At 43.0% G+C, this 16,980-nt stretch overlaps 1 protein-coding gene across 6 annotated transcripts in view; it reads left to right on the top strand.

Annotated features, from left to right (window-relative positions):
* ATL2 (atlastin GTPase 2) overlaps positions 1–13,339 on the top strand; it is a 73,525-nt gene extending 60,186 nt beyond the window's left edge. For 5 of the 6 annotated variants that reach the window (XM_067533032.1, XM_067533037.1, XM_067533034.1 and 2 more), the window contains 4 exons: positions 2,386–2,442; positions 3,792–3,863; positions 8,743–9,174; positions 12,042–13,339. In XM_067533032.1, coding sequence (XP_067389133.1) covers positions 2,386–2,442; positions 3,792–3,863; positions 8,743–9,174; positions 12,042–12,161 — 681 coding nt within the window. In that variant the 3' untranslated portion in view covers positions 12,162–13,339. Of the gene's footprint in view, positions 1–2,385; positions 2,443–3,791; positions 3,864–8,742; positions 9,175–11,516; positions 11,751–12,041 lie in introns of all 6 variants that reach the window. The other variant, XM_067533033.1, reaches the window with a different exon arrangement.
* The last annotated feature ends 3,641 nt before the right edge of the window (positions 13,340–16,980 follow it).

Below are 16,980 nucleotides of genomic sequence, written 5' to 3'. Positions count from 1 at the left end.
TATAGTGTTTTGGGTTACAGCAGAAACTTGTGAGTAAGCAGTGTGTAAGTTCCTAAATCTCCAGTGTGCCTTTTGTGGTTTGGTGAAAAGTCTGTTGTGACTTGGGAGAACTGCAAGGGTTTAAAAACTTGTCATACACACACACACACACACTGCTGTTGTCCTAGAATAAAAGGATTGTTTTTCCTAACATCACAAGGTTGTGTAGGCTCTGCACATGCATGTGTGGATAAACTGAGGAACTTGATTTTTAATATGAGGGTGTGTAAAGTAGCATCTGTGAGGGTATGTAGGGCATGCGTCAGGTCTCTTTGCTGAGTGTGCCTGCTGTGCAGAACTGAAGATTTGATTGCTACCTAGCAAATATTTCTGTGGGAGCAAACTTCTTAAAACAAAATCCCCTTGGAAATTCCAGATCAAAATCTACATGAAAAGAATGTGAAGGTTTCAAAGTGAAGCATTTTGGTTCAAGAAACACCAAAGTTAGGGGCACACCAACAACAAAAAATCTGGCCCATGTGCACCAGTGTGGTAGGACAGTCTTTAATTACACGATTGCATGCACATTTTTTCTCCATAGGACCTCCGCCTCACTTAGTTCAGGGTCTGGTTGTTCGGTGAATGTGGAAGGGACCACACCCTGAAAAGTGAGAATAAAATATATAAATATTTAAGAAAAGCTTCCTGATTCATATTGCACTGTCCAATGTGTGCTCTGAATGACATGGGGAGCTCTGAAGAGACTAACATGTGACCATGCAAATAAAGACTTACAACATATAGGCAGAAAGTGGTAGAACTAAGATTTTGAGGGCAGCCGTAAATCAGGAAATAGTGAAGTTGTGAGCTTCACTTTGCACACTTAATATTCTCCTGATTTAGTTCATGTCGTCCATTATTCAGAAGAGTTCCATGCAGATTAGCCACTTCTTGTCTCATCTCCTTGATCTGGGGTGCTGAGGGGCCCTGTCCTTTGACTTCCTTTCTGAAATTGAAAGTCCCAGTCCCAGCCCCAGCAGAGAGGTCTGTACATCAGCATCAGGGACCAGGAGTAACTGCGGGGGAAGGAGCAATCCCTGCTTTGTTTCTCCTCCCTCTCCCAGCGATGGAGACCTATGGGGGGAGAGGCGCAGGAGGAACAATAGAAGAGTTCAGTGTGCTAGTTAGTGCTGCTGGCCCAAAGTAGTGAGCTCCCTGTTGCAGACTAGAGCACCAGTTTCCCATTAATCTGCTCCTGGAAGGCCTACATTCCTCCCCCAGCTTGCTGCTGAGCAGGGCCTTGCTCCTCACCAACCTGCAGAGAGAGCTTGTGTGGAGCGTGGAGGTGGGATACACAATACATTGTCCTCTTCCTTTCTTCCTAGCCACAGAGCAAAGGACAACTGAGGCTCTTGGGCAGGGGTGGGAAGCTGAGGACCAGCTTGATTGTAACCAGCCTGCTGAGTTTCCCCAGTTCATCCTGCCCACCCCAGCAATTGTATCCCATGTTCCAGGGTGGGATGTTTGTTCACCTTCCCCCAGGTTATACCTTATTCCTGCAGAAGTGGGTGCATAAGCTCCTCCCTAAGCCCTGCTTCTCCCCAATTTGTTCACCATCTGGGGATGGGATGGAACTTCCTGCTATCCCAGATTCTGGGAAGGGCATGTGCGTGAGGTGTTGTCTTCCCCTATCTTGGAGGAGAGGGGTTCTCCCCAGCCCCCCAAAGACACCAGATACATTGGGTGGGGGCAGAGGGTGGCATAGATGCTCACTCTTCCCTGATGGTCTCCAGGCTGCCAGTCCTTGAAACCGTAGTAGCTGCTTCTCCTCTTCAAAACCCTCTTCTGTCTGGTAGGCTCCAGCCCCTGCTGATGTACAAACCCAGCTGAACAGGGGATGCAGGCTTCTGGCTCTGAAAATGAGGAAAGAGGGGCCTCTAAACAGACGTGTTTAATTATAAAAAACCCCAGGATTCATCACAGACTCACTTTATTGTTCGTGGGCATGTAAAATGTAAATGTGTCAGTGAGTAGAACCTTCTAATGAAGCAAGTAGAAAGTGTTTTAATACCATGATAGACATGTAGCTCTAATCTTAGTAAAAGCACATATATTAATTGCCATGTGTCACTACAGTATTGCTTTGATTCGCTAAATATGGAGATTAGTAGGGACAACATTTATTATAAGGGTTTTGCAATGTAAAGGGATTAAAGTGTTGGGACAAATTTACATATGTAAATGTCAGTTGTAGATTTTACTCCTGCATGTAGAGGTTTGCTTAATTAAATATTTAGGATTAACTTGAAGGACTGATTTGGACGCTGGCTTTCTTCCCATCACAAATGCTCAGCTCAAAAAAAAAAGTCAGTAAAACAAAATTTAATGAATTGCTTTGTTTTTCAGGCTTACATTAAAATCTATCAGGGAGAAGCGCTACCTCATCCTAAATCAATGCTCCAGGTATTTTCTTATCCTTTAATAATAAGTGGAATGAAGAAACAAACATTACGTTCTTTACATTCATTAAGGATGTAGTTCTTGAAGACACTGAAGTTTGTGAATGAAGTTCTAGCACCCATGGAGCTGTTTGTTTCTTCAAGAAGGGCCTTGGCAGTTGCCCACTTTGGGGGCTTGTGTGGGCTTAGAACCATCTGAAGTGGTAGCCATTAGGGTTTTAATGTACATCAGCATATCTGCTCCCCTGAAACCTTGCCATTTTGTCTACATTTTGATTCAGTTCCTAGTATTGCTTTTATTAGCTTAGTGTCTAGTGCTAATAGAATAGGAGCATTTAGTCACTTAGATGCCTGCACCACTGCATGGGGTCAGGCTACTTTCCACTCCATGGGTCTGTCAGATAAGGTAACTACCAATATTTTCCTCTGTGGTTGATCCAGAGAGGAAGATCAGATTTAGACTAAACTTTGTGCAGTCCAGTCATGCCTTGGTTAGTGTGTACAATGCTTATGTTGGTGGGATTTAGGAGTCAGCAAGGAGATGCTCAGTTTGTGCTGGCTTTATCCCTTGGAGTTGAGGGATGAAAGTCCCTATAATGGAAGAAACCATAGGAGTTCTTTTGATTTAGAATCTGAAGTTGTTCTGGGTACCTCCCCTTCAAGGAGCCAACTCCTCCTTGGATTTCTCTAAGGGCTTAGAAAGCTTCTTATAATGCTCCCTCAAATCGAAAGGCAAGTGATGGACTCCAGTGGATGGCCACTTCCCTTCCTCCTTCTCCCTCTGATTTTGAGGGGGAGGATGGGACCACATTCTCTCCTGCAACATTATTTAGACTGGTTGATTCTGACATGAACCAAAAAGACACTGCTTACTACAAATTCTGAGCCCAGAACCACAGACCTGTGACCTTGCAGAGATAATACACTCAGGGGGGAGGGAAAACTGCCTTTATATAGCGATGGAATTTTTTTCTGCCAGCTTTCTAACAAATGTTAATTTGGACATCCTTTTCTATTTGGTAACCATCAAAATAGTCTCTTCCTTATCTGTCTCATGATAGAAAGATCACATATGGGCATATAGATGTCTAATACATAGCTTTAATAGAGTGGTAGGGCTGAAATCTTTGCTTCTAGTAAGCTACTTTAATCTACTTTACAGCAGATCCTTTATTTGTTCACATAGAAGGTTAACTTCAGACCTGAAGCTAACGGGTTAAACGTTCAAAATTAAATGGAACAAAATTGGTTAAAGGTGTTGGTGCTTCATAATGTATAACTAATATTATTGGCAAGTCAGATAGAACCGTGTATGGTGCTTGATCAATATCCATATGCTTTTGTTTCCCCAAGGCAACAGCTGAAGCCAACAACCTTGCTGCAGTGGCAGGAGCAAAAGACTCCTACAACAAAAGCATGGAGCAGGTATGTTGATTACAAAATTAAGATAACAGTATGTATAAGGCCTCTTGTGGAGTTGTGCATAATGTTGTGTTAAACAATTACACGGTTAATATACTAATGGATAAATTGGCTCAGCATCAGGACTCCATGCCATGTGATCAGTGAAGATCACCCATGCAGCAAAAGTCACAAGATCACTCATGAAGGAGGGAGAAGGAAATTGATGGTGAGGTTGAGGAGTGGGATTGAGATGTCTTCTCTACATGTGGGACACCAGGTGCTACATGACTTGAGAATTCTCTGAGCAGCAGCTGATTAAGGAGACATGCAGCAGCTACCATAATGAAGAGATGCATGTGGTAGTAGCATCAGCATACAGTGTTCATACTGAAAAACAAAACACAAATTGCCTGAGTTCTTGAGATATTACACTACTGATTTCTGGTCACTTTCTAGAAAGTGTTAGAGCAGTAGCTATTGTTAGCTATAAAATGTGAGGATTAAAAAGTACTGAAATATTTGTTCAGTATTTGCAAAATCCAAATAGCTACATGTAGCTAACAGTTTCATTGGCCACCTGCTACTTCATGCTCCATTGTGACAGCACTCTTATAGTGAACCCACTACCAAGGCCCGTTCCAGTCTTCAGTCCATGAAGTTGGGCAACAATTTAAAGTCACTTCTCACAGAACTATTGACCCCTTATGTGAAATTCTGTAAAACAATTGTATATGTTTGTTACAGGTATAAGCAAGTCTTTCACTTACTGTGAAGCATGGTCCCATGAAAATAGCACCCATTTAAGAGTACATCTGCTCCTGTAGCTACTGTAAATCAGTGCCAGGGCCACCTCTGGACTACTGTCTGCAGTACTGGATACTCCGCCTCAAAAAAGACAGTGCAGATCAGGAGAGAGCTTGGAGCAGGGTGACAAGAATGATCAAGGGCATGGAAAAAAACTTGTATGAAGAGAGAAGAGATTGGGATTATTTACCTTAGAAAGGAGACTAGAGGGGAAAGAGTATATAAAATGATGAATGGAACCCAGAAGGTAGGTTAAGAATTTCTCTCTCCCAACATGAGAACAAGGGGATGCCATCCAATGAAACTAAAAGGTGGCAAATTCAAAACTGATTAAAGGAAATCCTTTTTCACACAATTTGAAATTGGACTGTAGAGAACACATGGCCACAGAAAGTCATTGATGCTAAGAACTTAACATGATTCAAAAAGATTGGATACTGTGGCTATCAATTTAATTAGCTATAACAATCCTAGATAATAAAACTGTTGAAAGGGATATTAAACCTCATGCTTCAGGGTTTTTTCTCTGTTAGAGATCAGGATGGGGCCTAATGTTGTGGACAGCTCACCCCCCATTTACCCACTGCAGGGTTCTTGCACCTTTTTTGAAGCATCTGGGTTGGACACTGTCAGAGACAAGATACCAAACTAGAGAGAATCCAGGTCTGAGCCAGTCTCACAATCCCTGTGTAATAAAATGGAGGCGTAGTATTCCCACTTTGTGAAGACCTTTGAGATTTTTAGATGAATTGTTATAAAAGTGCTAAATTATTTCCCACTTAATCATAACTGGCCATGGAGCTGATTGTAATGTTGGAGGATTTACCCTTTTGGTAAGGGATAAACAGGAGCAGATGTTCTCTTACAGATCTGTTTCCATAGGAACTTCACCAGGGGTCAATATTTTATGCAATAAATGTGGCTAAACAAAATGAGCCTTTATCCAACATCTTCTGCAAAACTTTGAACATTTTACGGACCAGGTCCTGATATGACAGATGGATCTGAAGCTTTTGACACTAAGAACAGAGTTGAAATAATTTGTTTTGGTCTTTATCTTGATTAAAACTAGCTTTAATCAGTCTTTAATATCAGTATTATCATGGTGCCTAGGAGCCCAAGTCATGGACCAGAACCCCATTGTGCTGGGCACTGTACAAATACAGAAGAAAGACCGTCCCTGCCCCAAAGAGTTTACAATCTAAGTATGACAAGGAACAACAGGTGGATACAGACAAGGAAACAATGAGGCCATATAGGTCAGGTTAATGAGCAGGGCTGTCACTACAGTTAAGCTGTTTGGTGTGCGCATGGGAGAAACAAAAGGACTTGTTTAAGTATTTAACAGTGGTTAATGGATGCTAACATCATGGGTCAATCTAAGGTGGAAGTCAGTAAGTTGACAGTGAATGAGAGATGATGGGTAGGGTGGGGATAGATCATGAATGGTTTTGAAAGTGAAGACAAGGAAGGCAACAGGCTAGGAAAATGATCTTTGCAGCAGCATTCTGACTGGATGTGAATGGGGCAAGAGTGCATTTGTCAAGGCCAGAGAAGGGTGTTGCGGCAATCAAGATGATTTGAGACTGGACAAGAGTTTTAGCTGTGTGGATAGGAAAGGTGGTCTTTGAGAGATGTTATGCAGAAAGAATCTTCATGACTTAGACGTAGCCTGAATGTGAGGAACTAGAGTTGTCTGCTGATGCCCAGGTTGTGGGCCTAAGTGACAGAAATGGTGGCGTCCACAGTGATTGGGAACGGAGGCGGGGCAGGAGGAGATGAGTTTTGTTCTTGTTGTGGTGAGCTTGTGCTAACAGCTACACAGCCACAAGATATTAGAAATAGACCAAGATTTTAGTAGGGACAGGAGGAGACCAGTCTGGAGTAGAGAGAGATCTGAGAGTCATCAGCATAGAGATGGGAGTTGGATTTGCATTTGCGGATGAGATTACCCAGGGAGAAGAGAAGGGAACTGAGGCTGGAGCCCTCTGGAATCCCCCGAGAGAGTTGGGGTGGGGGGCGAAGGATAAGGCACATCCGCTGAAGGAGCAGTTAGAGAGGAGAGTCCCAGAAGCCAAAGGAGAGTGGTTGGTGGTGTTGAAGGCAGCTGATAGGGTCAAGGAGGATGAGAATGGAGTGCTGGTTCTGAGCCTTGGCATCGAAAAGGGCATTAGAATCTTTGACGAGAGCTGTTTCCCTAGAGTGTGAGGGGCAGATGCCAGACTGGAGAGTGTCTAGGGTTAGGTTAGAGGCGTTCCTCTCCAGACAGATCTTTAGCAGGAGCCATGTAGAGAGAGAAGAGTAGGATTAAAAAATATCCAAAACAATAGTTTGCCATATGCTTCCCTTGAAGGGGGCAGTATGGATGCGTAGGTGGATGTTGCTGGTATTTTCATCTCCTCTTGAGAGCATTAAGTATCTCTCCCAGATCACCTTTTTCCCCCAAAGGACTGGACGGGACTCCTTAGAGCTGCATTGACTAGCTCCATTATCTGCCAGAAAGGGTCCCTGGGGCACGAAGTACTTGTCCTCTCTCCTGTATGCCTAGTTTCCACTAACCCAGGTGCAAGAGAGCAGGCGTGAAACCCACCTTTCCTGTATGGCCCTTCAAAATATGGCACCAGACAAGTTGCCTTTCTGAAGATCATCACTTCAAATTCAGCACAGTAAAGGCAGGGTGCTGTGATTAGCAGCCCAGCTGTTAAGTGAAGCTGTTCATAGCAAATTCACTGAAATAGGGAATCGAACACACCCAAGTACCTATTCACACAGAGGGAGGCCACTGTCATTCAAATCACCCGCTTGTCCTCAGTGAATCTCTGATGCACAGATGAAAGGTAATGTTGTATGGTGGGCAGCTGGGATATTCCTTGGGTGTCTTCACACCATGCTGAATTTGGTTTTGTGAACTCAAAATATGGCCTAATGTTTGTTTCTGTGTAGACCTGTTAAATTTGCTCTTTGAAATCATCCCAGCTTTGAGAGACCACACTTCTGGGTGCGTTTGCCTGGGCTGGAACTAATTCAGAATACCACAAAGTTGAAGTTCTGAGCACAGTAGGAATATGTCCCCAGCCTCTGGTTCTCATTGCTGAATCGTAACTGGCACAGTCAGCTTCTTTTGCTCAGCTGACTGGCGAGGCGCTCCACACTGTGGATCCTTTTGGAAAGGAACCATGGCAGTAATGGACATTTGCTCCCTTCAAGAGGGGGTTGTGGCTGCAACACAAGTAGTGAGATGGACACAGCTAGGGCTTTGACCAAGCTCATAAGACACTGGTTTTACTGTCCTAGTGGCTTATGCTAGCTAAAGCCAGCTGGTTGCTTGTCAGACTGGAGATGGCACAGTAGCTGATTCATCAAGCTAGCCACCTTTCCACCTCTGATCACTTACAACCAGCGCATCTTTGTACCCCCAATTTAGGATTTGTTCTTGTTAGCTGCAGCAGAGTGAAAACTGGGGATAGAAAAGCCTAGCTGGCATCAATAATCAGAACTGGGTCAGTTTAACCCTGCTGATTGGCAGAGTTCTAAGCAGCAGCAGAGGAAAGTGTTGAAGTACCTTCATTGAGGAGGACCCAAAACAGAGGCTGATGGGAGGGCTAGAGTTTTACTCTTTGCCAGAAGGCTGGGGAACTACAAGAGGATGAAGTCACAAAGATACCCCTTCTCCACCTGTTTGAACAGCCAGGAGAGTCTGAGATTCTACTTCACTTAAAAGGAGAGAATTGTTTGTGTACTTATTCTATGAAGGTGAATGTTATAGTAGGGCCAGTTTCTCATTGCCACTGTCTCCTGCCCCCTAAAAAAGAAGCTGGAGAATACAAAGTCATGTTAGACTGAACATGACTGGATGGTTGAGGCCATTTCTCATTTTTAGGCTTCAGTATGAAGCAAGGGTGTCTGAACAGCCGAACTTGAGCATTGAAACGTTCTGCCCCATACCACCTGCAAGGGAGAGTGCGGTGCTCTAACCCTTGCCCTCTAAGGAATAACGTCTCATGCAAGTAACAGTTTTATTTTGAATGCAGTGTTGAACAGCACAAGCTCTTCCTGCTGTACCCTGACACCTCACCTCTGGTTGTTATTTTAACAGGTTTGTGGTGGGGACAAGCCTTACATTGCTCCATCAGACCTAGAACGAAAGCACCAGGATTTGAAAGAGTCAGCTGTCAAACAGTTCCGTTCTGTGAAAAAAATGGGTGGGGAGGAGTTCTGTCGACGCTACCAGGACCAGCTTGAAGCAGAGATCGATGAAATCTATGCAAACTTTATGAAGCACAATGATGGCAAAAACATCTTTTATGCTGCTCGTACCCCTGCCACTCTATTTGCTGTTATGTTTGCCATGTATATCATCTCAGGACTGACTGGCTTCCTTGGTATGAACTCCATAGCTACCCTGTGCAATCTCATCATGGGGCTAGCTCTTGTATCCCTTTGTACTTGGGCATATGTTAAGTACTCTGGGGAATTCAGAGAAGTTGGAACAGTCATTGATCAAATTGCTGAAGCACTATGGGAACAGGTTGGTATCTATTTAATTATGAAAGTGTCCTTTCTTGAACAAACTTGCCAATTAAAATTTCTGTTTAATGCTGTTCATCAAAAATTGTTCTAGTGCAGAATAAAGAATCCTAGTTCTTCTGGAAGGTAAAATGAACTCAGAAGTATAGACATTGTGTAACTTTCAAGGAGAATACCTTGGAGAAACTAGACTCTAAAACCAGCCTAAGATACCATTCAGTGTCTTGTTACCTGAAGTTTTTGCTCACAGTAAGTTCTGAGAGCAGCACACAAGTGGAAGGATTTAAAAAAAAAAAAATCCTTGTTGATTACCGTTCTCTGAAAAATTAGTTAAAAGGCTGACGAAAAATCCTTCGGTAAGTTAGTTTTTGTAAATCTTCATTTCTGCCATGGGGCGTGAGCGATTCCATTGATCTATTGGTGCAAGAAATGTGATGCGGCAACACTGCCCAGAATCCACTCCGTATGTGTTGTCCCCCTTGCTGTTGGACAACAAGCCTGATACCGAAGAGGCCACTAATTAAAGACTGCACGGAAGAAAATTAGAGGTAAATTAATATCTGCAAGGAGTCCAACTTGCAGCAGCTTCCATAGGAGAAATCGCAGTGCTTTCTCATATTGGGAAGACAAAATGTTTTTAATGTTACTAATAACATTTTGAGTAGTATAGTGGCTGGTATAGTTGCCAGTGTAAAAATGTTTGCTAGAACAATTGGCCTTTCTTTTAAAAGCCAACAGAGGATGACCTTGCATAAAGGTAGCAAATGTGGTAGATTAATTCTTCATTCCACTATTAATCTGAAAACATAGAATTTTGCCTTTATAGCCTATCTTGTTGCTAGTTTATCTGATGGACCCAAATACATGGGTCCAACTATCAAAGCTTCGGGTTAATATATAGGATTTTTTTACTGCTTTTCAGGGATTAAATAGGTAATGTCTTATTACTGGAGATGCTGTAGTACCAGTGATAGTGACATACTTTGGTTACACTAGGAGTAAAAAATAGGCAATGACTGCAGATGAAAGGTGTGATGCTAAAAAGTGACAAGCAAATGCTTGTATGTGGTAGAAAATCAATACTTAAGGCCCCACAATGGTTTAAATACTGAATCGCAGTTAAGGGTTACTGTATGTAAAATAGCACAGGGGCAATGTGAAGTATAGAAGTAATATGGTGATGTCTCTCTTCATTCTCAACTGTATAAGTTACCTTTGACAGACATTTTCTCTTAAGATGCTGGAAGCAAAACTAGATGATAGCTTTGTAACTTAAATCTATTACATTCTCATAATTCATTTTCTATGTCCTAATTCCTGAAGTTTTGAAAAAATCTATCCCTTCCTGCAGCTCCATATAAATTCTGACTTCAGAATTGTTTTGTCCTTTTAGCTTTACAGTGGTTTCCTCAAGTCTAGACTTTTTCAGATGTAAAATGGGGCTTTCTAAGCATGCTGTTGGGTCCTCACTCCCAAGGAAGTGACCAGGCAATGAATCAGCACTTACGTTTTGCTGGCATAGCTCTGTCGGTTCAGGGTATGTGGATGAAAACCAGGCCCCTAACTGACTGACAGCTATGCTGGCCAAAACTTGGGTATAGATGCAGTTATACTGGCATTAAAGCGTTCTGCCGGTGTCTCTTTCTTTGCTTGGGGACTCTTCTGCTGGTGATAGCTGCATCCCCACTAAGAGGGTTAGTTGGTACAACTGTACTGACAAACCCTTTCTAGTGTAGACAACACCTGTCACTGCAATTGGACTGTACATTATACTGTGAGATGATAACCAGTGGTAAAGAACCAGTTCCTCTTAGATTCTTAGCCTGAGGCCTGGCTTATGCTAAAAAAGGAGATTGACATATTTGTGTTGCTCAGGGCTTTGAAAAATTTCAAGCCTTGAGAACTGTGGTTAGTTCAACCTAACCCTCAGTGTAGCCATGGCTAGGTTGACGGAAGGATTCTTCCACTGATCTAGCTACCATCCCTCAGAGAAATGGATTAACTACATTGGTGATGGATGGGGTTCTTCCCAGCGTAGGAAGCATTGACCTTGGGGCACAGTGGTGGCACACCTGAAGTGTTGGAGCTGTGCCTTTATAGTGGCTGTAGTGTAGACATGCCCTTAATCATTCCGATACAGAAGGTGGATTCCTTTGTCCAATGACTCATGCGTGTTCTTGCTACTGACCATTTCTAAATCTTTCTGCCTTTTCTTTTCTCTTTGCTTCAGAGGAATCCCAGGAAGGTGAGAAATTAGCAGCAATTAGTCTTATTAATTAGTTGCCTTTATTTTCCTACTGCTTGCTGTGAGTCCTTTTCCTAACAGCTCAATTCATATTTTAGGTGTTTTCCAAACTCTTTGAAGTTGTTAGACGTCGAATGATTCGCCGTGTTCTTACATCAGCGCAGCGGCAGCGACTCTCATCCAACAATAACAAGAAGAAAAATTAGACAGTATTTTAAAATTTCTTTCTGTATCTGAAGTGTTCACACTTACACATATAGGACAATAAGCAGGACCGTCTGGGCCGGTCTGCATAAATGCTGTAAACATACCAGATTGATGCTGCATATAGGGTATGGAACTGCACATCCGTCTTCTAGGAACTGTAAAGTGGTTTGAATTCAGTGAAATACTGTGTAGGAGGAAAATCATTTTTGTTCATGATCTGTAAATGATTAACTTCATTACTGTAGCAGCACAACTCTTCACCATTTCCTTTTAATGCATCACATATTTTTTTATTTTTCAGATTCCAAGATTTTAATTTTTTTCATTACTTGAATTCTCGTATTTTATATATTTTTATATTTTAAAGGGTTGTTTGGTTTACCTCATCTTTATTTTGCACATTTCTCACACCACAGGTATTGAAGCCCCTGAGTGATAATTTGATGGAGGATAACATGAGGCAGTCTGTAACAAACTCTATCAAAGCAGGCCTGACTGAACAGGTGTCTCATCATGCCAGATTAAAGACAGACTGACAATTCATCTCCTCTTCAACTTTCAACTCAGCCCTCTCTCATCCTAGACATGCTTGCTGTACAATGAGAACTCAATAAAAATAAACCAAAGTTTACAATCAGCTATAGAAGTAGTTTAGTGTGACTGGCTTCACAGATTGGTGCCATCAAGTGTGAAAAATAAGTGTGTCAGCGTTAAGCATTCTCTGTAGTCTGCTTCTAAGACAGACTAGTGCCATGGAGACTGGCAAGTGCGGGACTCTAAACACAGTTTGTGTATTGTGCACGTGTGCCAGGATGAGTGACTTTCCTCCTTTCCCGAGATGGTGCAGTCTCTGGCTTACAATGGAAATAGATCCTCTGTACAGGATATTTCAGGGAAGTAATTGTCAAATGTGTACAAGGAATTCTTTTAACAGTGTATTTAGCCACACAATATCCCAGTGAAACTTTTAACTTCTGGAGTATTTATAAAAATAGCTATATCAAGAATCAAATTGAAATGTCAGTGAAGCCATTATTGAGCCACTATATACAAAAGATCTTGCTTTACTGCCTTTTATACCAGTATTACAGAAATGCATGCATCGGTTCCTCACAAAAAATGACCTTAGAACTAACTATTGTAACTAAGGAAGTGATTCAAAGTGTACATTTGTCTTGCCTTTTTGATTTACAGACTTTGTCCTAAAGGAGATGCATATCAGAAACCTGAGCTGTCTTTTTCTGCAGTTTAGCCTTCATGTATATAATATGCCATTAATTTTACTGGGGAAATTTCCATCCAAAAAAAGTTGCCTACAGCTATGAAGCAGTGAGTTAGGACTGTCTGTATGGCGTGTTTAGTTTTTATTTTTAAGAAGTCAGATAGGGCGTGTATATGAAATATAAATATATAAATACAATTTTGTATCAAAGTTTTGTAGTTTATGGCAAAACCTGGTTCTGTGGTAGGCTAAGTACAGTCCCTGTGACAGAATGCTTGTGGCTCATGTAAATGTGTGAATGCATAAACAGTTTGACGTTTTTGATATATTTGTGATATTTACCTGCCTTGGGTACTGCGATCTCTCACCCCCTGGGAAATCAATGGGAATGTTGATTGTGAAACTTCTTGTCCTCCGTTGCATTTTAAAGTTATTTCCTGTAATTTATTTTCAGTACATGATTAAAATAAGTTGTGTATCTATGAAATGAAATTAATCCTCCTCCTTTAAGAAATGTTGGTGTGTATGTATTCCACTACATAGATCATGCCAGCTATTTATTCTGAAAAGAGAAAACAAGAATTGCCTGCTGTACTTAACACAAATATATACTCCAGCTTTTAATGAAGATGAATTTGAAAGAATGTCTCCCTTTCATACTGGCGTGTCTCTGTTTAAAGAGAACACTTTGTTTAGCTAGTCTTATTTTTTTTTTTAAATGTTTTTGGGTACTGGTATAGTAGTCATCCTCATTAATACCCATAAAGCACACAACTTCACTGGTTAAGTTGCATGTCTGTTTCCAAACGCCATTGATTGTATGTTTCTGAAACTTTTTGTTATGTATTAAACTGATATGAACTAAAGTGTTCTCAAACATATAAAATAAGCCTAAAGAAAGGTAACTAAATAGCATCTTAACTGTTTGTTTCACCTGAAAATGATCAGTTATGCAATGGATTGTTTTGCATTCAAGTTACCTAGTAGCTATATTTCCAAAAATGTGATACTGATTTGGTTAAAGTTCCTAGAACTTCCTTTTTCAGACAAATCAAGGAATCAAGTTAGGTCTAAAAATGGGATGTGCTGTGACTAGGCATAAGGGAATTCTGCCATGATTCTTTCATGCAATAGGCAGTAAATTCAGATGGGAAACAATAGGAACATCCATGAAGCTGCCTGTATTTCTTTCTGGAGGAGCAAGGGTTTGAGTCTGATGGAGAAAGCCTTTGTTTAAGCGAGAAACACAGGGGGTGAGGGGAATACGTTTTATTGGACCAACTTTGGTGGTGAAAGACAAGCTTTTGAGCTACAGCGAGCTCCTGTGTAACTAAAACAGGCATGTGTATTGGGTTATGTAGTTTCTTTAAAATGTAACAAGCCTGGATGCAGTTTAAATAACAGCAAATGGAACATGTAAAGATTTTTTTTTCTTGGTGTTCAACAATCTAGTAAATTACAACAAGGCTTTTCTGTGGAGCACAAGGGTGCCAGCTTACTCCATTACCGCACATCTTTTTTCTGAAGGATTGCCATGCTCACGTCTGAGCCTTTCTAAAACAGCAGGTGCAGCCTTTCTAAAACTGCCCACGCTGCTGGCCAGCAGTTTGGGATATGTGATGGGGCCTCCGTCCTACACTGCACTGAAGGGGTTAAAAGCAAGATGCAACCAATCAGGGCCCAGCAGGCCCACATAAGAGCTGCAGGGCTAAAAGCCATCGGTTGTTGCAGGGAGCCCCAGGGAGAGGACTGGGTTTCTGGAGGGCTGCAGGAGAGTAGCACCCAGACAGGACAGCTGCTAGCAGGAAGGGATAGGGAGCTAAAGTGACTTCCTGGCGGGCTGCTGCGACTAGCAAGCTTGAGGTGCAGAGAAGGTGCTAGGGCCTTGGGGAAGTGGCCTAGGGAATTTGAAGCAGCACTAGGGGGAGGCAGCTGGAGGCTGTTAGCTAGAGGGTCCCTGGGCTGGGAGCTGCGGTAGTGGGTGGGCCTTGTCCCTCCCTACTTGCCACTGTGGCTAAAATCTAGAATTGAAATACGCCTCGTCAGAAAGGGGGAACATGGACAGTGCCACGGCTAGAAGCCGAGTTGTGAAGAGGACATGGCAGTTGCTGACAGCTGTGCGAAGGGCTACAGGTGAATTGTGGGGAAATAGTGACGGTGCACAGACTGTTGGGTGTCTGCCTGGTGCTAATCTCCAGAAAGGGCCAGCAGGAGGTGCCCGTCCAGCGGTGAGTGGTGTGAACCCATCACAGGATGGAAGGAATAATCTCACCTACAGCAGAACTGTCCCATACCCATCTGCTTTTTGGATGTCTTGCTAAAAACCTCCACAAATGTTAATGTGATGAGATCCTAAAATACAGGGGACTAGCTATAGCCAACACTTCCTGGGTCCCCAATTCTGGGTCTAAAGTGGAAGATTTGATCAGTATTGTACAGTGTATGGTTTGACTTCTGCAAGTTCTCCATTTTGGAAAACTTGCCTTAAACCACCTGAGTAAGCTAAACATGAGACTTTCAGCCTTCCTGCCGTGCTCTCCATTGCTGTACCAGTACCTGCCTCTGTCCTTCTTTCCTGGAGGAATTCTGTGCGTGGTGGTTGGCTTGTTAGCAGCTGCAATAAGCATGTCACCAGAGATGGTATTTAATGCTGAAGCTTCCCCTCCCTTTGGCTTGAGGCCCTCAACTGCAACCCCCTGGAAAACACGAACTTGCTCTTCAAAAGGCCCGAGGAACACCAGCTGCTCCAGTCTCCAGCTTGAAGTTGATCCTTCAAGCACTCCAGCTAATTTTCAGTACCACAACCTTGGATGCTTGAATTTGAGTAGCAGAGCACCCTTTGGCCATCTGGTCTGGCCTCAGCAGAACATGAGGAATGCATAACATGAAACTACCCACTCGGGGTAGGGATTTAGAGGTGTGTCTACTTGTATCCAAGACATCGCAAGCCTGCAACATAAAGCATGGTGCTAGCTGTATGTACAAGTCTTCAACTTTCCTTGGCAACAAGAGGAAAGCTACTGCTATCAGTTTAGCTTTCCTGTAACACTGGACTACGGTTTCCTGCTCTAACCAGGTGGGTGAAGGTCTGACACCCTGAATTCCAAACAGCTGTTCCTCTCTTAACCCTGGATCAGGCAGTATCCAGCTGGTGCTGGAAGTGGCTGCTTCTGTGCCAGTATTGCCAATGTTTGTCTCCAGCTTGTGCAGTCATACGATTACACCAGCCTTTCCGCTGCTTAAAAAAATCTAGCCTCCTGGCTTTGCACTATAGCTTGGACCTGTGACCTCAAAAGATCTAAACGCTGCCCAGCTGTATTTTAAAGTGTGATTTTTTTTTTTAATCTTGTCTCCCCTTTCTCGGCAGTCCGGCTGGGAGAATAAATACAGCCACGGGGGCCATGCTCCCCCCTCGCCCAGAGAGGAAGAGCTAGCTCTAGCAAGGGCTGTAGCTGCTGAAATCCAATATGGAGGTCCCACTGTCCACCAGCCCAGGGCGTAGTGCTTTCAGCTCCCAGCTGTGTGTGACTTGAAGCAGGGACTTCAGTCCAGGTTTTCCACTTCCCACGGGCCCTTTCTAACCACTGTCATTTCCTAGGGCCTAGCGTAGATAGGATCCCCAGCAGCCTTGAAGCTATTGTGAGGTTCCGACCTCTCCCAATGCAGGGTAGAGCCTGGGCACCCAGCTTGGGGTTATGGATTGCATGGGGCTGTATGGCCCCAACAGGGTCATTGCAATGACAGTCCCTCTGTGACTTGATCACAGTCAAAGGAAACCTGTGGTTGAGCAAGAACCGGACCATGGGTCTCCTACATCCCACACTCAGGCCCAGCACTGGCCATGGTCCTACCATCTGAGAGCACCGTTTCTGCATTAAATGTCAGATGCACATAGTTTCCTGGACTGTATAACCTTAGTTTTTCTACAGGTGCAGTGGCTCCTGGCTGTCAAGCAGGGGCTGATGTGTGAACACGGTTGGTTCTCCAATCCCAGTGGAGTGCAGTGAGTGAGAATAGAGTTGTGTGTCTACCAAAAGACTCTAAGTCCTTTGTCAGCAGTGCTTTGAACTGAGCAAGAATCAACGAGGTTCAAATTGGTCTGAACAGGAATCATGAACAAAGCTGCTGAAATG

This window comes from Emydura macquarii, unplaced genomic scaffold, assembly GCF_026122565.2.
Source record: "Emydura macquarii macquarii isolate MOO-44397 ecotype Brisbane River unplaced genomic scaffold, CSIRO-AGI_Emac_v2 contig_3305, whole genome shotgun sequence".
NCBI classification, from domain to species: domain Eukaryota; kingdom Metazoa; phylum Chordata; order Testudines; family Chelidae; genus Emydura; species Emydura macquarii.
The sequence above is the reverse complement of the archived record's forward strand: the minus strand, read 5'-3'. Positions and strand labels throughout refer to the sequence as shown.